This window comes from Chamaea fasciata, unplaced genomic scaffold (genome assembly GCF_029207755.1).
Source record: "Chamaea fasciata isolate MVZ Bird 193981 ecotype frontalis unplaced genomic scaffold, bChaFas1.0.hap1 SCAF_1, whole genome shotgun sequence".
NCBI lineage: Eukaryota > Metazoa > Chordata > Aves > Passeriformes > Sylviidae > Chamaea > Chamaea fasciata.
In genome coordinates, this window is record NW_027094086.1 from 136228884 (window position 1) to 136253694 (window position 24811).

Here is a 24811-nt window from a genome sequence, read left to right on the forward strand (position 1 = left end):
TTTCCTTTTGCAGGAGGATAAAGTGGAAATATACCAACTAGCATATGCTACAAATAAAGCTACTCATCAGGGTTAGGTTTTCAAATCTGTCAGGCAATTTGTTGTATTGATTACAGGCAACACAATGCGGTACAGAGAAGTCCTGTCACACTCGAGCTACAGAACCCAACAGAGAAACAAGTATCACCACTTGTCACTCCCAAGAGAAGAAGAGTTAAATAAAAACAGCTTTTTAACTAGGCTGTTTGTTACTTATGTTTTAACCAACAGTTGGGTGACTTAAACCCAGCCTTCTCTTCTGACTGACCCCAAATTTTGTTAATTTGCACAGTGCCAGAGGCTTGTCTAGAACTTTGATGAAGCTTTCATTCCTTTTAATGAAGGTGAGGTACTTCAAACAACAAAACCAAACAGCCCTGTTCCCTGTACATCAAGTTTACAAATAAAATTTTAGTTTAGATCCTATAACCATAGCTCCATATGCTGCGTTTTCAGAGGCTTAAACTCTGCTCTTTAAAAAAACAAAAAAAAAAAAAAAAAAAAAAAACAAAAAAAAAAACAAAACGTAAACCTCAAAGATTAATCTCTATAGTATCTAGTAATGTCTCCAGGCAATTTACGTAACTGGAAGAGATTCAAAAATTCAGATTTTCCTTTAATTTTCCCTATTTTTTTCAATCAGGAACAAGCCCAGGTTTGCATGAGCAGTGTTACCAGATAAGTCATGCGACACAATCTGAAACTAACTTTCATGTCTTCCATTCTTTTTTGTTTTATAAAATATGTGGACTTGATCAAAGCTCTTCCCTGCCATTGTGCAGATTTTCACCTCTTCTCTAAAGTCTTAATTCATTCAAAGGTAGATTTACTTGAAAGAAAGTACCCTTTAAAAGAAGTTAGCAAAAGTTCCACGGAACTTTGGAATTCTAAGAAGGCTTAAGGTTCGTTTCAGAAACAAACTAAACATGTCAAGTTGCTACATGAGTAGTAGAACTGACTTCAGTCTCATACATCTTGTAACTCCCCGTCATCTTCTTTCGTCCTGTCAGATTCCCTGCAAGGGAAAGAATGGGTTTTTGGCAGTCACATATGTGCTGACCAGCCACAACAGCTCCCCCATCTCACCTTCAGTGTGAGGTGTAACAGGGGCTTGTCTTCCATCCACCTGCTGAGTGCCTCTGAATTTCCAGGCCCTTCATTATCTCCGAGACTTTCTTCCTGCCTTGACACTCGACTAAAATTGACCAGGGACCTCAAGAGCAACTGCAGAGCAACTAGTAGACAGACAGACTGATGAACAAAAAAAATCAGATTCAAGAATTTTTACTTCTTTGCTCCATTACATCATTTGCTTCTGACACTATCTTTTGCCTGAAGAAAACTAGCCTTGCATTTTCACCTGTACTGCTTTCTGCTATTTCAGCATGCAATTATACTACAGAAAATGCAGATATTGTGATCTTTTCATCAAAAGTAAAAGAAAAAACTTGCAGAACCATAAGCTAGCATTTCAATCTTATAACACTTGTATACATTCTTTAAGGAAAAAAAATCATAACTGAAAATTATGAAATCAGCCATATCCTTGGCAAAAATTATATGAGTGTAGGTGGAACAATAAACTTTTTTTTTCTGATCAACATACATTTTCCAATAGATTGAACTGTACTTTCCTCATTTTCTGTATGTCTGTAGAGCTAAAGATTATTTCTTTCTGGGGAGCAAGAGTTCAAATTCACAAAATACAGGCAGAGCAAAGGTAGCGTTGCACTTCTCTTTACAGGGTACAGCTCCAGGTCAAAGCATCTAGTTAGGAAATTCAAAATAGTCAAATACAGACCAGGCAGATGCTAAAAGCAACATTATGTTAAAGAAAGAAGTACATCCAAAATCGCACTTATTTTTACAATTCAGACAATGGAATATATATTTTCAGATGCAATGTGAAAAGGGCTATGTAAAATTACTGCAATGCATGTCTAAATGATCAAAGGTGCAGAGAAGCCAGGTGTCTGAATTTGTCTGTATGTAACAGGCAAATTACCTGTGGCATGAAAGAGACTTGACACAATACTTAATAATCCTTTCCTACAATGGAATTTAAAACCTTTATATTTCTTAACCACAGGATAAAAGAAAATTTTATAACAAAAACACACAATATGCAAAACACTACTGCAGCACTGGCAAAGACCTGGTTTTTTGTCAACTAGAAGCACTGCCCCATTTACATTTACAGAGGAAGTCAATAGCTTCACCCTCTGGCCTCAACATTTCAATTACACTGTGAACCCAGGGCAATTTTTAGTGCTTACCACTAAAGGGAAATACACTGATTGCAAAAAACCACAGAACTCAACACACGAAGCTCCGCGGGGATGGTATCTAAGTACATCTTGGTAATGATGTGTCGCTTAGAATTATGGTCCTAAACCTCACTATGCCGGTGGCACAATTCATCATTCCAAAACTCTCAGAAAAAAAGTCAAGGTATTCTCTGAGAGGTTAAGACCAAGAGAATGTTTGCTTCCCTAAATGCATGAAGCATCTTTAAAAACAGAAGTTTGCTCATATTAGCACTAAGTTCCACTTTCCAAATGATCTCTCAAGCCCACATGGCATTTCTAGAAGTGACGGGCTTGGCCAGCCTAAGAGCCTACTGCTTCACCCTTCAGTGAAGCACTTCAACCAGACTACTAAGAATGCCACCAGAAGTGCAGCCAGGCCTCAGAGGAGACTGGAGAACAAACTTCCTATGAAGTAGATGGAACTGGTTTCTGAGAAAGATCATTTTTGCTCAATTCGTAACAGAAAATTAATAAATAAAATGCTTCCTCTGAAGCTAATTCTAGAAGCAAGGACTTACTCTGATTTAGTCAGTAGGCAGTGGAGAGATATATTCCCTTAATTTCTAACCAACTAAAATAACTTTGTTTTCCTTTCAGCTTTCTATATAGGAGAAAGCTGTGCAAATCTCTTTTTTTAAGACTACAAATATTCTGGGGTGTTTACTATTAATGAAAGGGTATAAGCAGAGCCACACCAAAACTCTGGCCAGTAGAGTTCAATCCCACCAAGTCGAGAGCTACTCACAAGCCTATCTCCAACCCTGCACACAAATAGTCATGTAATTAATGTTATTTAGAAATCAGTAATAACATCCATTGATCTCACTAATAAATAAAGGCCAAGCAAGGCAGCTGTGATACAATGGCCTAAATCATAACTCCACCACTTCCTTCAGACTTATCACTCTTAAAAGCACACTGATCTCAGAACCATCTTTTCTACTCCTTATTCCCAAGATCTTGACAGAGAGAATTATTTACACTGAGTAGTTAAAGCACAATGAAAAAAAAAAATAAAAAGTTTCCAAGAACAAAATCTAAAACACTCTGGAATTCCCCAACATAAGGATAAAGCAAGAAAGAAAACTCTGGAAAGCAAATTTGTACCTTCATGGTTCCTGAGAGGTGAACCTGAAAAAAGGTGTTAACACAGGAAACACATAGACAAAACAGTCCTAAAAAGTCAACCTGATTCCCATTCTCTTTACCAAAATTTCATCCTCCAAAGTTAGGCAATAAAGAAGAACTGTAAATTTGACCTAATCATCACCCTAGTAAAAAACTCATGCAGCAAGACAAAAATCCACATCCTTTGTAGTCGTCTCATTGAAGTTCTTGAAACAGGCTTAAAACCAAGATCCATCATCTGTTTGGTTTTTTTCTTATCCCTAGAACACCTTTATCTCTAAAACAGACTAGGCCAAAATAACACCGTTTCTCTGAGCTTTGTTTTATACTGAAAACATAATCTTCATGAGGTATTATACAAGTGGAACTTGGGGGGGGGGAGCACCCCATACCAGTGTTTCGCATTGAATCTAATTCCAACTTTTTTGAAGATGTCTGCAGGCACAGGCAAGCGTACTTTTCTTCACAAAACTATATTAAACACCTCATTTTTGTTAGAAAGGACATGCCAGTAAGTTTTTACCATGTAGCAGGCCAGGAGGTTTTTTCGAGAAAAAGCAGCAAGCACGCAGCTCTAATAGCTGACACTGGAGACTGCTGATTAAAAGGCTGCTGAGGTCTTCAAACAGTGAAGTCCCAGAAGTCTCCAAAGAAAAAGAGGAAGGTTCCAGGACCTCTCACAAGCTGTTCCAATGTTCAACCACCCTAAACAGTATTTTCTTTTCCTTGCATTGACCTGGAGCTTCCCTTACTACCCCCGTTCTGTCGTCCCTTCCCTTCCAAGAGGCTGGAGGCCCCATCCAGCTGCCTCCTCAGCCTTCCCTGCTTCAGGCTGAGCAAAGCCAGCGTCAGTGGCCTCCTGTCCGGGCAGGCACTCCTGGTCCTCTCTCCAGTTTGTCCTGTCCTGCAGCAAGGGTCAAACACTGGGCACTGTCTTCTTGGAGGAACACAATGGCAAACAGACTGGGAATGACGACAACACGTTCAGAGATTACGGAGTACAAATGTTTACAAATGTTGTGAGCACTATGGCCAACCAGATATGCTACACAAGCACAGCAAAAACAATTACACCACCAGCAGCACTACTCATAGTGATACTAATTTTTTCCCCCTCACTGAAATGTCTGAACAATGACCTCCAGAGATGCAAAATCAGCATGTAATTCCCTGGCCTTTCTTAACTCTTCTCATTAAAGGAGAAAGTCTTGCCACACACTAAATAAACCCCAGCACTGGAGGAAGTAACAGTTCAGTAGGAAGAGGACAGGATGAGAAAGGGCATAAAGTGGCCCTCATTTTTAAGATGCTTGGCAGGTGTGACTGACAACATACACACAAAGACTTAACTGAACATGAATAATCTGTCATACATTAAAAATTGACCTCTATATTGAGTACTAAGCACAAAGTACATTAATGAGCAACAGATTCCCTGTCTAAAAAAGCAGGATAGAATAAAGGGTCAAGGATTTTTTTTTTTTTTTTTTTTAACTACAAAGTCCAGGGCTACAATGTAGAACTAATTAAAAAGATAAAAAATTCCCACTCTGAAAGCTCCTAGTAAATACAGAATACATGTACTAGCACTTAAAATCTCAAAGAAACTTTTAATAACTAAAGACTAATACAAACAACCTGAGACAAATTCAGGTGCACAAACTCAGAATATGCTACATAAACCTACCCAAGCCAGTGTATTCCAAAAGACTGAAGAAACTGTTCACCAACCAACACATTTTCTGTATGCAAAAGAACACAAAATGTCAGCAGTAAGTTCAAGACAGCCTGTGAGAGCTAAAATTAAAGTCTGAAATTAACGTGCCACTAAAACTTAATGAAATTACCATTTCAAGAAAAACATACCATTTTTACAAGCAAATCCTAAATCAATCATAACATATCAGGTATCAGACTTCTGCCAGTACTCAGGGGAGTACTCATATTACAGCCAAAAAATCCTAGGAAACAAGTTATAGAAAACTACAACACTCAAAAAGAAATTAAAGAACAACAAGCATAGTTGAATGTGTGGAATAGAGGGAAAAGCAACACACTAGCAGAAACTAAGAAACAAGCAGGAGGTTTATCAGTGGAAAACTACAGGTTGACTATTGACTATTTAACAAACAAAGTCACATGAATTAAATTCAGAGTTGGTTATATTTCAGCAGAAAGTCTGCCTTGTGTCACCACAACCTTCTTTCAGCCAGCAGCAGGTCTCGACCCTTAACAAGAATTTCACCTAACATCATATTAAGCTCTCAGTATATCTTAGGAATGTATTTCACCAGTCTTGTCCCAAGTGTGAGTACACACACTGTGACCCATCAATCACAAACTACTACACATGTGCCAAGCTCCTCATTACATAAGCAACAGTAATCGGCCTGCGCAAAAATAGTTGGCTCTCTTCTGGAAGCTTTTGCTTTCATATTTTATTACGTCTGTAAAAGGACAATGTACTTCCTAACCTTGGCTTTCAAGTGAGAAATTATTTTTTTAAAAAATCACCATTCAGCAACTTCAGGTCAAATGGCAGAAGTTCCATGAAACGGGTGTGTTTGAATGAAATATCATGTGTCAAATGACGCTAGGCGACCCGCACTCCACTAAGATGCAGCAAGACGTGAAGACAGCACAACTGACCAAAATACTTTCAACCAGATTTCAAAAATGAAATCGGTATCAACAATAACTAAAAAATACTTAATTGCAGGAAGGCAAGCTCTTGTTTCAGTTTTATTTAACAGTCTTTTTCCAAACCTCTTCACTGCTTTTCTTATCAAATCTATATCCTGGCTTGCAAATTATGTCATACGAAAAAACAGATTAATCCTCTAATGAAACTTCCTCTTTTCTGCATTTAATTCCCCTGTACAAGTTCCTAGCCAACAGCCTGTAAGGGCTTTACCTTGTACAAGACCAGTTCAGAAGGTATTCACAAAAACATATGCAATAACAAATATATTATTTTTAATAATTTTACTAACATCACAACAGAACACAAGCAATCCGGCGGGTTTCCAAAACACTTCCTTTCTGACACAAATGACTGAGATTCCAAAAAGGAACAGGCAATCTACTAAACCTCATATTTACAGAAAAGGAAGAATTCTTGAGAGCATGAAGTTCAGGGGCCACCTTGGCGACAGTGACTGTGAATAACGAGGTTCAGGATCCTGAGAGTAGAGAGCAAAGCCACATAACAGACTCACAGCCCTGGATTTCCATAAAACACAACTGCTCAGTGATCAGCTTGGAAAAATTTCAAAGGGGGCTGTCCTGGAGAGGAGTCCAGGAGAGCTGGTTGATTTTCATGGATCTCCTCCTACAAGCTCAAGAATGGTTCTTAGTAGTGTGCAAAGAATCAAGCAAAGGTGGCAGGAGGCCTGCAGGGACAAACAACAAGATTCTGACTGAGCTCAGCTGTAAAAGGGAGCGTACAAGGACCACAAGCATGATCAAGGTGATTCAGAAGAAACAGAGACACTGTCTGAGCATGCAGTGATAGGAGTTAAAGCCAAAGCCCACGGGAAAGCCAAAACCTACTTGGATTTCCATCTGGCACAGGACATGAAAGGCAGCAAGAAAAGCTTCTAAACATACAAAGGACAAGAAGATCGATATATCAAGAATAAAACATACTTAATCAGCCTGATGGCCATTTGTAAAGAGTTGACTGGCTTGGTGGATGAGAGAAGAGCAGCAGGTATTTTTTTACTCTGACATCAAGAGGGTTTTTGACACTGTCCCCTATTATGTTCTTATGGACAAACTAATGAATTATAGGTCAGATAAAAATGAACAGTGAACTGAACTGGAAATTGAAGGGGTTGTGAACAACAGAAAGATGTCCAGCTGGATGCCAAGTAAGAAATTAGAAGACCTACAGAAACAAACTGAAATAGAGCAAAACCCATATAAACATCTCCACCAACACCCTAAATTTTACTCTACGCATGATCAAACACTGGAACACGTTGCCAGAAAAGCTGCTGAGTCTCCATAATTGTGGTCAAAACCAGTCTGAACACCAACCTGGGCAGACTGCTCCAGTTTACTGAACTGAATGATCTTCAAAAGTGCCTTCCAACCCCAATGATTCACTGATACTGTGAAAACTGGTTTTAAATCTCTGCCATATTTTCAGTAGTGAGAAAGCATTTTACAGCAGATAAACAAATCAGAACCGCAGGGAAATCGGGTTCAGATTATTTTTAGTGAAGTGCTACATTCTAGCTCAAATCCCTAACATCACCTACCTGCTCATGCCCCATACAGTCTGCAACATCCCATGCTAACATGCACACAGGACTCTGAACCTAAGTATAAAGGTGTATCCATTCCTTTTCTCTCATTCTCATTTAATTCACTGAAACAATGCTATTCATGCAATTGTCATCATTTTCTAAAACTTCTGGCTTCAGCAACCACTTTTACGATTATAATACATGATCATGTGTATATGGAAGGAAGGAGAAAACAGTGCAAATTCACCTCAGTATTGTCCTCAGAGGGCCAGAAACCCTCAAATCTTAGATCTAACAGCAAAGAGAGACTGCTGAAGGTGTAGTAGTGGTTTCCAGGCTCCAGGTAAAATCCTGGGGTAGCTACAGAAAACAAAACCATACCAGGAAGACAAAATTCTCTTAAAACAGGCAAAGTCTGTTAATGCTGGAAGGAGACACTAGATGAAGTATAATTATACTTCAGTCCATTACTTGCTGTGGAAAGATGCTCAATAATTTCTTTCAGTTTTGCCTGGGTTTTTTTGTTTGTTTGGTTTTTTTTTAGGTTAGATTTATATTTTTTAAATTCACAACTCGTACTACTTTTACAACAGAGTCGTATCTGCCTGGTTTTGGAGACATACCTACAACACTTTCAAGTTGCAGACATTCAAAAAAGCAGGCCTCATTCTTCTTCAACAATTTCCTTTAAGCAGACAAGCTTTCTCACTCTCTGAATTTGAGTAAGAATAAAGGAGTTGTATAAAAAGATAAACATTTTGTTCCTGAAACAGATGTATCTATTTTCCCTGTGTTTAGCTTCAATATACAGTTATTTTTACATTCTTCATATTTTCACCTTGTGACTTCATATATAACAGCATGTCAGGTTTTCTATAGCACATATGGTCTTGCATTATACAAAGAACTAGTATTTGTAGGCTTTTTACTCTAACAATTGAAGAAAATGTTAGCTGCTTGGGATATTTTTGCTTAACCCTTACATTGATCTCCCCCCAAAAAAAGTTTGAAGAAAGTATACAGTTCAAGTTATTTATTCTTATTATAACATATAATACAAAAATCAGTCAGCATTAAAGAATAGAACAGGCACAACTGATTTTCAAAAGAATTAAACATTTTTTCCAAAGGCTCATTTATTAGAACCACTGATCCAAAGCCTCCTGAAGTCCAGAATCATCACCAGTTGAAAGTACTTATTTAGGCTACTTATGAAGTATGAATAAATGCAATTTCTCCCCTACTTTACTATTTCAAATTAGATCAAATACTTTTCTTTTACCTATTATTAAAAATCTTTTATAACATAAACAACACAATACATCTTCTGACTTTTTTTATCATTTCTGAAATCATCTAGTCTAAATCTGCACTTAAAGAGTAAAAAATAGTCTGGACTTTAATCATTTAAAACAATAAATACAGTGGAACTTCTCAGAATTCACAGGAACTCAAAGTACAAAACAGTATAATGGAAAAGTAAAGCCTCTACTGCCACTCTGTAACAGCCATTTGTAAATAAGGTAACAGAGAAAAAGGCTCCTGAAGCAAGGCAGGTAGGCCAGAAAGGCCTTATTAAGCAGTAAGAATAAATTGGAAGATCCTTCTCTAGTGAGTCATTCTAAAATGCAGCCAGTTATATTTCTTTCCCAAATGAGAAGTGTCTTTGCAATAAACAAATCAAGTTCCACAAAAAACAACCGTGCCTTGGGATAAAGAATACAGAAAAAGGACAACCACTGTTCCTCGTGCCTTGAAAAGGTTAGCAACACTCAGTTGAGGACATAGTCTTGTAATCCCAGCTTTCTCACTTACAAAAGTAGGGAAGACTAGAGGCACTTTCCAAGGAATGAAAGCTCAAGGTGTCTTGGGTCCTAAGCAGGAAAGAGAAATCTGACAGACCAGATTATCCAAGTGGGGGAAGTCACGACACTATTAACTGAATTTAAGGTCAAGTCACTCCCACAAATCCTGGTTTAATCTCACACATAATGCCTTCCCCTTAACTCATTTGGTAGTATTAATGGTTTGAATTTTTAAAAAATACAACAATTAAAAAAACCCCCAACAACTCAAACCATCACCCACACAGCAACACAGCACCAAAAAACATACCAAATAACCACAAACAACAAAAACCCCATGCAAAAACATAATTCATTTTTTTGGAACTATCCAAAATAAAATGATCATGGTGTGTGTGCTTCACCTCCCTCACAGCAGACACAGAACCCAACTGAAAAAAATTCTGTTCCCAAACTTCAGATTCCCATTATGAACTACAAAGAAGCTTATAGACAGCCATTACATCACTTACTGATGTTGCATCATCCAAAATTTAAGCCACTGAATGCTGGCCATGAAATGTATAAAGGTTAACATGCTGAGAGAGTTGCAAGGGGAGAATCTTTTTCCCACAAACTCACACCGGGATAGTGTGAAAAACAGGCATCACTGAATTCTTAACTGAATACAAGATTTTTTCCTAAGTTTATCCACGTCCCCAGTTTAAATGAAACAAGGAAAAAATGATTCTCTACAGACAAACTCACCAGTGAGGACTGTTTACCCTGAACACGCCTTGCTGAGTAACTGTCTAATATTACCACTGTCTCTACTCACTCACATTAAAGAATTTAGTTTCTCAGTCATGAATCACTGATTACAAGAGCAGAAACCATCTCAGCCACAGATGCCTTTTAACATTTTAGATCTAGCTTTAAAAATAGTTTCTAGGGGTGGAGGTTATTTGTCTACCATCCACAAAAGACAAAACCCAAAAAAACCCTGGTTTTGTGGCCATCTCATTTCCCAGTGGTCTAGGCAGAAGTTTACCTTTTTTTCCTTACCTTCTGGGTAACTGATTTTCAAGGCCTGGTGAAGGCAGAAGTTTCATTTTGTCAGATGGAGCTGCTCCCTCCAGTCCTTTCCCTATCCGTACATCACCCAGTCCCATCCCTTCGGAGCTCTGTAGATTACTGAGTAGCCTCTCAAAGTGCTATTTCCCTTTCCCTTAAGCCGTAGAAATGGAGTGAAAGAGGAGTTACTATTCCACAGCAAACAGAAATCCCAGCAGCATCATTCAACCACAAAAGGAGAAAGGAGTTCTCCACAGGATCTAAGTGGTTTACTGAGTTTGCTGCTGCAATAAGACCTGGAATCAGAAATTAAGTTCTGCAATGTAACGCAGTCCACTAAAAAGGTGGCACAGAAAACAATTCTATAGGCCAAAAAGCACTTGCCCAGCTGCAAACAGGTGGAAAAGAAATGGAAGTATGACAGCAGATGTAACCTGTGTGTACAATCCCCAATCACCTTGAGCTCTCCATCTGGGAGGGGGGACAGAGAAGAGATTGAGTGAACACAAAAGCAGGCAATGGTGCATTTCATTTTAGCTTATTAAAATGGAGAACATTAGACCCATATGATGCAACAACTTTAACAAAAGTGAGTAAAACCAAAGACATAAGAGCTTGCTATCTTCAAGAAGTAAAAATAGGCCCAGTCCTGAATATTTCAAAAACTCAATTTCCTGTTGCTGATCACCAACAGCTGCCTTGTTTCATCAGGCTTGGTACAGAACCTTCTGAAAGCAGAAGGAATCCTGAGGAGCTATTATGGAATCAGCACTGCAACATGTAAGTACACACGAGCATATCAGATCGAAGAGTCAACTAGACCAGCTCTAAAACTGACCAAATGCAGATAGCTGTGAATAATTAGGTAAGAACCCAGAAACAAGCATCATTAGACTATCCTCCCAGCTTTAATTATTCACAAATCCATAATTCAATCCACTACAAGGGTTACTGAGTAACTCTAAAAGTACTGCTCTTTCAAAAAAATATCTGGGTTACACACATGCTTTTAGCTTCCAAAATATTAAGGTGCAGAGTAACAAGTTTAATTCATTTTTATGCAAAGGACCATCTCCATTTGCTTGTTCTCACCCCACCATGCTCATCTGACACCTCCAAGTTTTTGGTGTAGATACTAAAGAGCTGAACCACAAAAATTCAAGATAAAGATGGAGAAAGCTACAACATCTCAACATCACCTGTCTCTAGTCTCCTCTTCCCCAAACTGCCAAGTCCTAGCTTCCTTTTTTGGTTTTGATGCAGAAACAACTCCATATATTCAATTATCATAGTTAGTCTTTCCCTACAACTTTTCTGGCTCGACTACATTGTTTCTGAGATGGGGAAAAATTAAAGAGAGATGGGATCTAGGCACACCAGCTCCAAGTGCACTATGGACATATATACTGAGGCACAACAGAAAACACTGTCTGTTCAAAGTTATTAGGAAATGGATGACAATTTTCTCTTTTGAACAGTACCAAGCATTAAGGTGCTGTTTAATCCTTGGAGTTACCTACCAGAACATTTAAGATTTCACCCATGAGCTCCTGGTTAATCATTACCTCTCAGTATTTTATACGTGACATAATACTTTGACATTTACACATATTTTGTACCAACTAGTGCTGAAGAAACTCCTTCAGCATCTCTGCACAGACAATTCATCTTCGCTAATCTGAATAAACTATCAGCAGGCAAAAGTTCTCTGCAAAGAAATGTAACAAAAGAAGCACTTTTACCTCTCCATTGCCACTTAACTCATGAAAACAGCACTAACCAGACCTGTTTAGATATACAGCTGAATCATATCCTCAGTCACAGTGCAAATGCAGAGAAAATTACTCAAAACCATCCACAGCTTTGAACTCACAAAAAACAACACCTAAAGGGCATGGGCTATGAAATGCTACTTGTATTGGGCAGCTTCCATTATATAATGTTTCATAACACTTTCATACAGAAAAAGCCCTTAGTTGCACAGACTCAGCTACAAGGACCTCTTTGGTTCTGTATTCAGTATTTTTAAAAAGCAGGAATACTACTTCTCATGTTTTAAAATAATTAAAATGCTAACAAAAGAGATGCAAGCAATGAGCTTGTCACCTCCGTGACATCAGGATCAGAATACCAGCTTGTCAAACAATTTACTGCTACTGATTTATTCAGCATCTGATTCAGATACACAGATTGCAAGGAATACTGAAGAGTGAAACAAGTGAACGTGAATAACATTCATGTCCACTTGTTTCACTCTTTCAGCTTTCATATTATTGGTAATTTGACAAGATGGGAAACTTTAATACTCGCAGAGCAGCACCCAAGTCATTCATTCTTCTTTCCTTAAGAAACGAAAGATCATATTTAAATCCCACCTCACAAGCAGCTCCAAAGCAACTTCTCCAACATATTTTAAGAAAATAACTAAAGCACACAGACAATGTGAGACTGTTTTTAGACAGATCCATACAAAAACAGCCTAAGTACAGAGAATGGAGCAGAAGGCCTGTAAAACTGCCATGAAAATTGATTACTCCGGGCAAAGTTTACTTACTCACCTTTTACCATGGTGATTGAGGATAATAAAATTTTAAAATGCATGCAAGAAGGAACAAGTCAGATTTTACAGCCATTGATGAATAAGAAATGTTTCCAGCTATACATGGGAATACTTTTCACTGGAGTCATAGGCTCCCTATTAAAGTTGCATCAAAATTAGAGAGCTGAGAAGCACAACAACAATAATGAAGCATGAAGTGCAATAGGACAGCATGTTATATGAAAACTGCAGCATTTCTTTCAGAGATAACCCTAACCAGATCTTTATCTTACAAAAAAACAGGTCAGAACCCACAGGTAAGAAGAGTCACCTGCTTGAGGAGCACATACTAGACCTGCTGCTTCTTTTGTTGACCAAAAAGAACAACAAAATGTTTCAGTTCTCAATTCTTGCATCAAAAGGAAATTCTGATAGCTTTGCATACTCCTGCAAGTGCTGACTGACCTCTGGCTCTCTTAAAAATTATAGAACTGAGGACATATGCATTTAAACGTGTTTAAACTACCACAGACTTTAATGAAAGAATTGTATTTAAATAGCTGTCAAGCTTCTTAAGAAACCAACCCCTTCCACATTCTATTTCATCAGGACAGACTTTGAACAAGTTATAATACTGCATTTTCTTCAAAAATAACTGGAACTGTGTCATGGTTTTGAAATCCACATGACTTTAGCTCCATAAACTAGTTTTTGAACAACATCTCTCCCTGTGCAGTTTTCCGATATAAAACCGCAGCTGAAGTTGTAGACTGACCTCAGTTTTGGTTTTCAAAATTGAGGAGTTCACCTCAACGCTGTGAACGGATCACTGAGCAGACACTATCTATCTGCCACAAGCCAAGTGATCTGTAAGGGATCCTTCAGAGTTTAAGATTCTCTTTTAGCTCATCCCATAAACAGAACAAGTTGTATACAAGACCCCTATTCACCTCGAAGTTTTAAATCCCATTAGTATTTGAATTTTAGTCTTTTCTGCCCTTGCACTTTGACTAAGACAATTACGCAGATATATTCAATACTGACATTTAAGGAAATTTAAGAAGCTTTGATTCCTTAAAACATATTTTATTACAGGATTGTTCACTCTCTTATGTCTCAAACTTCACAACACAAAAAGCCCCAAACATTTAAATTAAAAACTCAACTAGAAGAGAACAAAATACACCCTTTAAAGGGTGAATGGTTTGCATAAAGTTTTAATAAGAAATAGTATTTCATCAAAGTGTACAAAGAGGATACATACATACAAATAGGAGGGTACACTGTCATTTCCATTAGGTTAGAAAAAAAAAAAAACCCTCCCAAAAAACCCCACAAACCCCACAAAAAAGTCAACCAAAAAAACCCACAAAAACTCACAGCAAACAAACAAACCAAAATCCCCACACAAGTTCAGGTTTCTCTTTTCAACCTACTTGTACAAACTGCAAATGCTGCACAAAACATTTCAAATTTCTCTTCTCAATACAGTTTTCGATTTGATTCCTTGTCCCTGGCCCTTCACGCAGACAAAGATAAACCTCAAAATTTAAAATATGGAAGATTATGTTATCCAGCCAACTCAGTGATGCTGGTGCAAGATTATTCCCCACAGCATATTTGCTAGTGCTTAATGCACTCCATACTGTGTGTCCTAACACATTATGCAAATGACACACACACGAAGGAAAATGTCTATCTCAGCGTGCCCCCCCTCCACCAACAGACAATCTGTAATTAGCCATGTCCTCTAAGGGGGCACCTCATTCACTCCCACCAAAGCAGCAGCTGCTGGCAAATGGAAATCAAGAGAATTAGAACAAAAATAAGCCTACTCCCTACACTCCCAAAGGTGTATATTCATGGTTGCAAGCCAGAGTCAAAATCTAAACATCTGTTTGCGTCTTTTCAGAATGCCCACACAGAGCCTCTCATGCCCAGCACCAAGTATTTACTAACGTGATTTATATCAGGCTTTCCCAAACAGGCTGTAGAGAGCTGCAGCAACAGATCCAAAGGCTTCATTAAAACATTTCTGATACACAAGTTCTCGACGCAAAAATCTAGAACAGAAAATATAAAGCAGCAACACTTTCTGCTGAACACAATTCCCTGGCATACAGAACAACAGAGTACACCAATTCAGAAAAATGCAGCCCTTCTAGCCCCCCAGCACAGAGATGCAGAGAACAAAGCATACAGTTGTGCCTGATCTTTACCGTCCTGTTACCAAGTGACCCAATCACTAAACTCCAGTATCACCTCCCCAGAAGTTATCTTCAAATCCAACAGCAGTCATCAAACAGTAAATTCAGAAAACTGTTTCCCTGTTACCAAAGTAAACAACAAAACAGGGAGAAGCCAGATTTCTCATCGAACTAGAGTAAATGAAAAATGCATTTCACCGTGGTTAAAAAAAATAAAACAAACCAAACCAAAACCAAACAAAAATGAAAAACACACCACAGAGGAAGCCTTCCCATTAAATAACCTTTATGTACCCAGGAACTGTGTACATAAAACAGCTTAATCCTACCTTGCAACTCTAAGACTATGTACTTTCAGGTTTACAAGATCTGCCAGGCCTCTGATATGAACACAATCAAAGCTTGTTTGATGTCACTGCTCCCACCCATTATCCTTCTACTATGTGTGCCTATTACTGGGCAACAGGCAAAAAATACCATGGAGTGTCTTTGCAAAAAAGAAAAAAAAAAAAAAAAAATTACACGACATAAGGAAGACTTGGACAACAGAAAAGCACAGCATTTACAATAATCTACATTTCATAATTAACAGGCAAAGATTTCTATAGAAAGAAATCAATCTGACCAGAGTAACTCGCATCCACTGTTATGCTTAGCATAACATATTGCTAGTATATATCCATTACCTATTGTGGCAGGCAGACAAACACTCCCTCTGTAGCAAGCCCCCAAGTTCAAGGTTTTGACGAGATCATAGACTCTGACAGCTTCCACAATCATGGAATTGTATCTAACAGCCCACCCGACTGACTTCTGGACTACTGTCAATTCAGACTGTTTCAATGCCATTTAGAAGCCTCAACATTTACACCAGGGCTAACTCATGCTTTTCTAAAAACAATGAGTCCTGTTAATGACAAGAAATAAATCTTATTTTCATTTAACATAACTTCATAATTTTTTTGTATCTGTTTCCTATTCTATGCAATTTAGCACACAAACAACTGCAGGGAAGTATAGCACACAAGCTCTGAATGCTAGAAAAAGTCAACTTTTTTCTTCCAGTTCTTATCAGGGAAAAAAACCAAAACCTCAGCTACAAAGCACCAACATAGATTCCTAACAGCGTTGCTTAGACTTCCTCAAAAAGATTTTTTTTTCTTTTAGTAAGCCTCCCAAGTTGCATGTTTATATTATAATCATCATTTACACAGCCACATATGAATGCAGTCAGAGAATTAAAGAAAAAAAAAAATACCAGCTTTTTACTCTTTTCAGAGCCCATACTGTTCAGTTGTGATTTGGTTATACAACTACAGTAAGATTTTTTTCAAAGATACAAGAGGGACAAGATCACAAATGCATAGAGTGTGTGAGATGAAATAGCTCCTCTTCCCCAACTGCTCTCTCAATTGTTTTTGCATGGAAATAAATACAAGTGACATGAAGTAATATGTCTGAAGTAGCAGATGTTACTTTTGCATGTTAATAAAAACCATTAAAAATAACTTATACAGATAAAATAGTCAACTGAGTGTTTTGACGTTTGTCAAATCTGCTAAAGAAAAAAGTTCACTCGTATAAGGCATATACTACATGTAGTAAAAGCAGTTATTTCATGTGGACACAGTTCAAGACACTCTCAGTCCACAGCATTTCTCTTGCAAAAGTTTTGTTTTTCAGACAAGTGTACCAAAGCGGTACAATCAACAAAGCTGTATAACTAGGAAGCAAGAAGTCACTTTAGAAAAACACATTAAATGCAGTTACATTAGATGGCAGGTACCTTCCTTTTCTTGAAGGAACTACTTCCTGCTTCATATTGTCACTTATGAAATACGTAGTATTTCTTCATGAAAGAGGTCCATGTTTTGTCAAACTATTCTAGGCTTATGCTGACATAAATCAGAACAGAAGCCAGTGTTATGCTTGCATGATTAAACAAGATTTGACTCAAGCTTTTTGAACAGCTGCAATCAAAACTCCTGGTAAGGCTGGTATTTATACTGAATTTATTAAACAGAAGCTTTGTGCAGAATTCGCTATCACTGTAAGTAATGTACACTTTTAACAACCAGTATTGCGCACTATTTGACACACAAAATTTTACAAATGGATTTTTCTAATTCTGATCTTTAACATCATGATTAAACCTTCCAGCGTCTGAGTATCAGGCATAGAAAAAGCGTCAACACCCAAGAACACAGAGTTCCAGAACAGTTCACCTGTTTACAGGCACAAATACAGAAAGACTGACATTCTGCTCTGACAGTGGAGAGATGAAACACCTGGGAGTCACCACTTGCAGTTTACCAATGTCATATCAACCGGGCTGTTAAAATAGCAAACGATCCATTCATTATTGTTAGCGAGAAGGCAAATGATTTTCTATTTTTAGTGCCATCATTGCCCTTCTCTGGTTCCTGACCCAGCACATGCTTCTCTTCAGTTTACGCAGTTGCACTCTCTCTGATAAGGTGTAGGAGTAAGAATATTGTGGGGTTTTCTTCTTCTCCGAAACTGAAGAGTCATGATTACAAAGCAAGTACTGATAAACCTCTTTATTTTTACAGAAGGCTTTGGAAATGTATTCCTAACTTTTGACAAAACAAAAGGTCTTGGGAATCACTAAAGACCGTTGACTATTCCTAACAACTCACCTGCTAAGCAAAACAAAAACATGTAACAAAACCAAAAGGAAAATTTCAGTCTTAATAAAATTACTTAATAAAGTAATTTAGTGTTCATTTTAGTATTAATAAACTAAGGAAATAGTATTGTTAGGAATTAAAATTTGGCTTTTAAGGCCACACACACTGTGTTTAGTATTTTCTTCAACCTGCATTTAATATTCAGAATGCATTAATTTTAATATGGATTAACAGTAAACTATACCACAAAGTAAACTATACCACAGCACTTCTTTAAATGCAAAACTGTAGGAACAGAAAAGCAAACACCCCTCCCCCCCCCAAAAAAAAAAAAATTAAAGCACTTTTTGTTGTGCCTTTCGAGGCAAAGGATGAGAAACTGAATTTACACCAACGATGACACCAGTTCCAGTCCCGTATCTGGACAGGCCTGTAGGTGGGATGTTGTGACTGAAGCAGCACTGCCTGTACCTCAGCAGGGCTTAAACTCTCCAACAAAATACTGCTACAACCTGACAGAACAGAGATAGTCAATGCTTATTAATCTAAAAGCCAGAAAGAACAAGCTCTCACTTATCTGTCCTTATGAACATAAACCCAGCAATTGTTCCATTTGTAAACGTGTGTCAGATTTCAAACAGAATGGCAAACAGCCCTGAGAGTCCCTGGCCCTCTCTGCCAGCTCCCCCAGGAGCCCGGAGTACGTGACCTGTCCCTTTGAACAGGCGCTCCATGTTCAGAGGGAGCCTGCAAGCCGGAATCTGCAAGCTTTGTTCACAACAGTCCGTTTCAGTCAAGGGGCTCTGAAGTGAGAAAGACCACCGGCTGCAGTGTCAAAGGAAAAAAAAAAAAAATTCAAAAAGAAAACCAACAAAACAACACCACCACCAAAAAAAAAAAAAAAAAAAAAAAAGTGAAAATAAAAATAGAAAACATGGCAAGGAGGCGTGACCAAACAGAACCTAGTATCAGAGTAGGCAAGCGTCCAGAAGAAAACACAATTATCGATCGACCAACACACACAGTGGTACCCAGAGGACTCAAATCGCATGTCCTCTATTCTCCTACCTGTGTACACAAAGATCCACAGAAGCACCACTTCCCAGTCAGACATTCCCTTTCTTAGTCTGACTACTGATCTTGAAGCTAGAGGACAAGTTTTTCAGTTCTTGCTCAAACCTGGATGACTACAGCTGTGCATTTCCAAAACCTTAAACTGACTGAAAGTCCTAATTTCTGTTGCAACTCCCCTGACTGTGGTGAACAATGGATGCCGGAGTCTTCCTCATGAAAACCTGCTGTGTGTATAGATCTACACTAAAACATTAAACGTATTTTACTTAATGACTGCATTATAATGCAAACACCATATGGGATCCAGTGTCCCAAAAACATAAATCATTTCCCAAAATTGCTAATACCTTGCATATCAGTATTAGAATACTAATCAGAATACTAATGCTATAAACTCCTGCAACTGCAGCAAGTTGGGTTTTTTTTAACCTCAAGTCCTTTTTTATAGTAATTGTTTTTCATTGAAGGTGTTTTCTGATCTTTTAAACAGACAAGACATCCTTACTGCTCAACACAAACACGAGAGACTTCAGTTAAAGGTATTTGTTCACATTTAGCACATGAAACACTGTACACAGTAACTATTCCATCAACCAAACTGAGAGAGCAGATGTCAAGCCACAAATCCTTCCTCTCTTGGCATTTTACACCAATCTATGAAGGTAAAGTTGCAAGAAAATAAACTGAACTTTAAGACACGCAGCAATGTTACACAAAGGCAACTGAGAACACACTGCAGCCTTGATCAGACATACACCAGGGCTGTCTAAGTTCAAGCGAAGATTACATCAGGCCTGCTGTGATTAAGGCAATCACAGGTCCGAGCACATGTTTTCTACCAGTTACATTTTAACTCCAACATGTAAGTACCTGGCAAAACAACAGGCAGAACAGTCCATTTTGCAATTCCACGCCTATTAGCAGTCCCCAATTAGACAGCTTTAACATGATGAGCTCCAATAGTGCCACAGGCCTTGTTATGGCTTGCTGGCACAGGGAGAGGTAGATCATGACAAGGGCTAGTGCCAAAGATCGGAAGTTTCAATGTGACAGAATTAAAAAGATAGTAATTTTTACCCTTAGACATGCAGTTTTCTCTTCACACACTATCTGAACAGGACTGAAGAGGAGGTTCTCCAAACACGGTACTGGCTTTTATTTTATCACAAAATCTTAAGATCTTCTGTGCTCTTCTCTAAGACTCCGATTTTATCCTCACCTAACCCACCTGGCTTTAAGAGACTGTGGAAACCTCTTAATTGAGGTGATAGCAGAAAGGAAAATCCTACAATACCATATGTGAGACTTTCAAACCAAGGCAAAAGGGTGAATTCAAGATAGCAGTAAACTAAAATTCAAGGTCCTAAGGAAAAAAATCACACAAAATACAAAACCACAAACAAGCCAAAAACTACCCACACTTTTAGAGTAAAGTTCTGTATGCCTAAAAATCACTCAACTCCATTTCAACTTCAGCAAACAAAAGGGGGAATATCTACATAAAGGGCATATATTTCACAGCCCTATGCAGATTTAAATCAGCTTTTTCTTCAGCACAACATACATACTCTAAGTTTGACAAATAGAAAATCAAGTTTGTCTCTGTAAATAAAGTTTAAGACAAATCTTAAAACAAGTGTACTGAAGCTGTTATATGCATTTTGTTGAATCTAAAGTTAAACAGTTGTTTCAGAGACATTACTATTAATAGGGAGCACAGGAGGATCAGACATGTTTTTGTCTTAAAAACTTTGTCTTGCAAGTCAAAACATGCAATGGTGCCACCATAGGGCACGCTATTAAGTTTCTGAACTAAACACACAGAGGATCGTTCCAGCAACAAATGCTATGGATAGAAATATCCTTAATATAAGCGCCTGCGGATAGACAGGAGAGTGGCAAACACTGGGTACAAGCAGACAGAGGCCAGACCCTTATTTCTGCTAAAAATCACCACGACAGAAATGTGACAGGGACCGTAGCCCTGAGCGCCCAGCGAAGCGCTCCCCCAGGACGGGCAGGTTGGGCGTGGGAGCGACACGCCACGCTCTGCCCGCGGGGCCGGGGGGGCGAGGGGCCCAAGGGCGGCCCCGGGGAAACCTCCGTCCCGAGGGCGAGGGCGGCGGCGGCTCCGCGGGGCGGGAAGCGGAGCCGCCGCCCGGCCCGGGAGGCAGCGAAGGCGCCGCCGCCTCCCGGCCCGGGAGCGCTGCCCCGAGCGCTCGGCCGGGCGGCTGCTTCCCCTCCGCTGCTGGGGAACCGCACCACTCCCAGCGCCCAACTCCCAGCAACTCCGGGGCGGGCGGGCAGGAAGAGTGGGAGGGAGGGAGAGCGGGAGGGAGCGGCCATTAAGCTCGCTCCAGCCAAGCCGTTCCCCGCGGCGGGAGGCGGCCGCCCGGCCCGGCCCGCGCCCCGCCCGCCTCCGCCGTTCCTACCTGGCCGCCGGCGCCGCCGCCCGGGGGGGGCTCGTTGTCTCCATCTCCGCCGGGTGGCCCCGCTGCCCACCGGGTCGCCATTATTTCATTCCCGGTTACAAAGGAGGCGCAAATCCTCTGGAGCCCACATCGGGGAAGGAAAGGGACGGGAGGAGGGAGCCAATGCCAGAGCCACTCGCGCACACCAGGCGAGGCTCGGCCAGCCCAGCCCCGCCGCCGGGGGACGGGGGTCGGCCCGTTCACGCGGTTGCCATAGGGAAGAGCACCGGAACGACCCTGGGCTTCAGCTATGCTTCCCGGCGTCTGCCTTCATGGCTGGAGGAGGAGAGAGAGCAGATGTGTCAGTCCTCGGAGCGGGGACGCCGCCGCCTCCGCCGCCCGTCCCTTGTTAGGCTAATTGCACCCACTCGTCATCTTCCTCTTCCTCCGGCTCCTCCTATCCAGAGTCCCAGCCGCGGGGAGGAGAGGGCAAGCGGGGAGAGGCGGGAGGTGTCCGCTCCTTCCTACTTCACTACACGCCGCCGGAGGGAGCGAGGACGGAGCAGCGCTGTCCGGGCAGCCCCGGCCGGCGGGGGCGGTAGGGCCGCTCCTCGCCTCGGCCCAGCCGAACTTTGATCAACTGGTGGACGAGGAGGACGGGACCGGGGGCCGAGGGGGTCGCTCGTTCTCCGGGCCGGGCGGAAGCCGCCGCCTGCTCACGATTCCCGCCCCGGCTGTATCCAGCGGCGTGCCGGGGCGGGGGGCGGTAGCAGAAAGCACGCAAGCCCCGATGAAGAAGCGGCAACAAAAGACCCCTCCGGCACCAGCGAGGCCGTGCCGGGCTTTTGTCTCTTACGCGGGTCTGCCCCGCTCGCAGGCCGCTCCCTCCCCCCGTCTACGTAGCCGGAGCCGTTCGCGATCAGACCACCGCGCCCCACGCCCCGCCCGCGCCCCTCCCTCGGGCCTCCCCCCGCACAGACGTTGCTTCGCTTCGACAGCGGCAGCCGGCGGCCGCTGCGGCCCCGCCGGCGGCAATTAGGGCGTCTCGGCGCTGGGGCCATCACGCCGCGCCAGCTGCGCCCCCCCAGTCTCCTCCCAGGGCTGCCCCGGCTACCTGGGCACGGGCCCGGGCTCGGCAAGGGGGTGAGCGGCGGGGCACTCCAGCCAGCGCCCTCCCGAAGGCGCAGGGCTGTGCGCGGCTGTGCCGCCTCGCCTATGCTGCTCACCGCGATCGTTTCCCCGGGCCCCAGCACGGCCCCCCGTCTGCCCCCTCCCATTACAGCCCCGGGGCCGTCCCAGCGCCGCAGCCGCCGGCGGCCCCCGCCCTGACAAGAACAGGGGGGACCACCGCCCCCAGGGCTACGCGACCCCGCGAAGGGCGGCGCCGCCCCACGGCCCTGCAGCCGCCCCCTCTTACTCGGCGGCCCGCGGAGCTCCTGCCCATGTCCCCGCCGTTCCCGGCGCTGGCGGCTCCCGCTGTCTGTGCTGGTGCGGGAGCATGTCCCCGGCCCCTTCCCCTGCCTCCCGACTGGCAGTTTCTCTTCCCTCCAAAAATCCACCCACCTTCTCAGACGACACCGCGAGGGCAGGAACTGGCTCCCGGCTGCCGTCCAGGGCACCCGCCCTGCGGCCGGGGAGCGCCGAGCCCCGCCGGCCCCCGCCCGGCAGCATGCCTGGGGCGGCGGCGTTTGCCGCTGCTTCCCTGGGCGTTTTCGGGGGTGATCACACAGCAGCGATCTCAGACTTTCCGCCCTAACGCCGGATTTGATGCTTCTGCCGCCAGCTCCACCTGCACCTGGCTTCGGGAGGACCGCGACCGCCTCTCGTCTGGCTTTGGACGGTCCCGGCCGAAGTCCGGGGGGGGGGGGGGGGGGGGGGGGGGGGGGCGAACTTGATTTTCTTGTAGCCACGAAGGCGCTAAATGCAGACATTTTCTATACTTTATCATCGTTAGAGTGTGTGATTTGAAATTTCGGGTTTTAGAATGGTGTTTTCCAGCGTGGAGATTGGACAAGTACGGTCTCTGTGTCAGGGAACAAAGAAAAACAAAGCATTTGCAGGAATTGGTAAAGAATTGAGTGGAATGAAGGGTTATGTCTAGTTAGTGTTCTGAAAACAGTAGTAGTGTTTTGGGTTGTGGTTTTTTTACGGTGCTACCCTTGACCATGAGATCACAATCTCTGAAAAGAGGTGCCTGCCCTGGTCATCCATCAGCAGCTTGCATTGTCAGCAGGGATGAATACTGGTATCCAGAGAACTGAGGAACAAGCTCATACCCAGTCGCTGGAGGAAAAGTCTCAAGGCCCATATGCTAATTATTGTCAACCAAGGTCACATCTGCTGAGTTTAAAAGGGTATTAAAACTCACAGCCTGTCGCACTGATTCAGGTGCTCTCCTGCAATTCTGTGTGCTGCTGTGGATTTCATTAGGCATATGTAGAGTTAAAAATGTGTGGTGGTTTCTGAATTTGAGTTCCTCATAAATTTCTGATGTTAAAGACTACTTTGTGGCTTAACCTGACCTGGACCAGAGATTGCATACACATATTTGGAATAAGCATACTGCTGTCCATCTGGCAATCTACAGGAAGGTCCTGCCCAGCTCCCTAATCATTTCTCACTGTCTACAACATATATTTATTTGCCATCCAGACCCAGCAAAAATATTTTTTATATATACACTGTTATAATATAACTTTATATATATATATACTGTTATAATATTGTATGCACATTGGTTGTCAAGAAGTTGAAAAGACCAGAATTAAAATCACTTGAGATCTTTGAAGAGTGGAGAAGGGGAACAGTTGGGGCACTTGCGTTGAATCTCTGTTATCAAACAGAGCCAATAAGTGTAGCTGTGTGCTCGGCTGTGTAATTGTTCTCTGCACTGGAGTCATCATGCCAATCTGCAGAACACCATCAAGAATCCATGCTGTATAGAAAATCAGTTCATGCATTCATAATTTTTTTTCCAATAGGAGACACAGTACTGACTCCAAATCTAAATTAGCATCATAACTAATACCCACATAGAATGTTGCCAGATTTACAAAATATCATAGAGAGATTGACTCTGAGTATAGTATCCAACAAGTCTCTGTATCAGCATAGCTAGCTCAATACAGAGACAAATCTTCCAGTTTTACTTTTTTTATATTGCCAATCGATTTATCTAGCTTTAGCTTTCAAACTTTAACAGGGAGATGAAAATATCACAGAGAAAATTTGATCCTAGAATCACATATTACTTCATTGCTAGGTTGAGAGACTAGATCTCATTACTGACTGAGACATTTACACTTGCGTAATTATCAAAAGAAAATTCTGGCTACACAAACC

At 41.5% G+C, this 24811-nt stretch overlaps 2 protein-coding genes across 3 annotated transcripts in view; one reads left to right on the forward strand and one right to left on the reverse strand.

The window, feature by feature from the left end:
- Nucleotides 1-21989, reverse strand: part of ARHGAP21 (Rho GTPase activating protein 21) — a 112926-nt gene extending 90937 nt beyond the window's left edge. Inside the window, exons 1-2 of one of the 2 annotated variants that reach the window (XM_066199130.1) lie at nt 21898-21989; nt 21491-21805 (exon numbers count right to left, since the gene is read on the reverse strand). In XM_066199130.1, coding sequence (XP_066055227.1) covers nt 21491-21571 — 81 coding nt within the window. In that variant the 5' untranslated portion in view covers nt 21572-21805; nt 21898-21989. Of the gene's footprint in view, nt 1-21490 lie in introns of both variants that reach the window. The other variant, XM_066199137.1, reaches the window with a different exon arrangement.
- A 277-nt stretch (nt 21990-22266) lies between these two features.
- LOC136294282 (uncharacterized) lies at nt 22267-23570 on the forward strand (the record flags this gene model as incomplete). Its single annotated transcript, XM_066191951.1, has 2 exons — nt 22267-23321; nt 23453-23570. Coding segments are annotated over 2 exons (1173 nt in total), but the record flags the coding sequence as incomplete, so codon positions are not given.
- Between the last annotated feature and the right edge of the window lie 1241 nt (nt 23571-24811).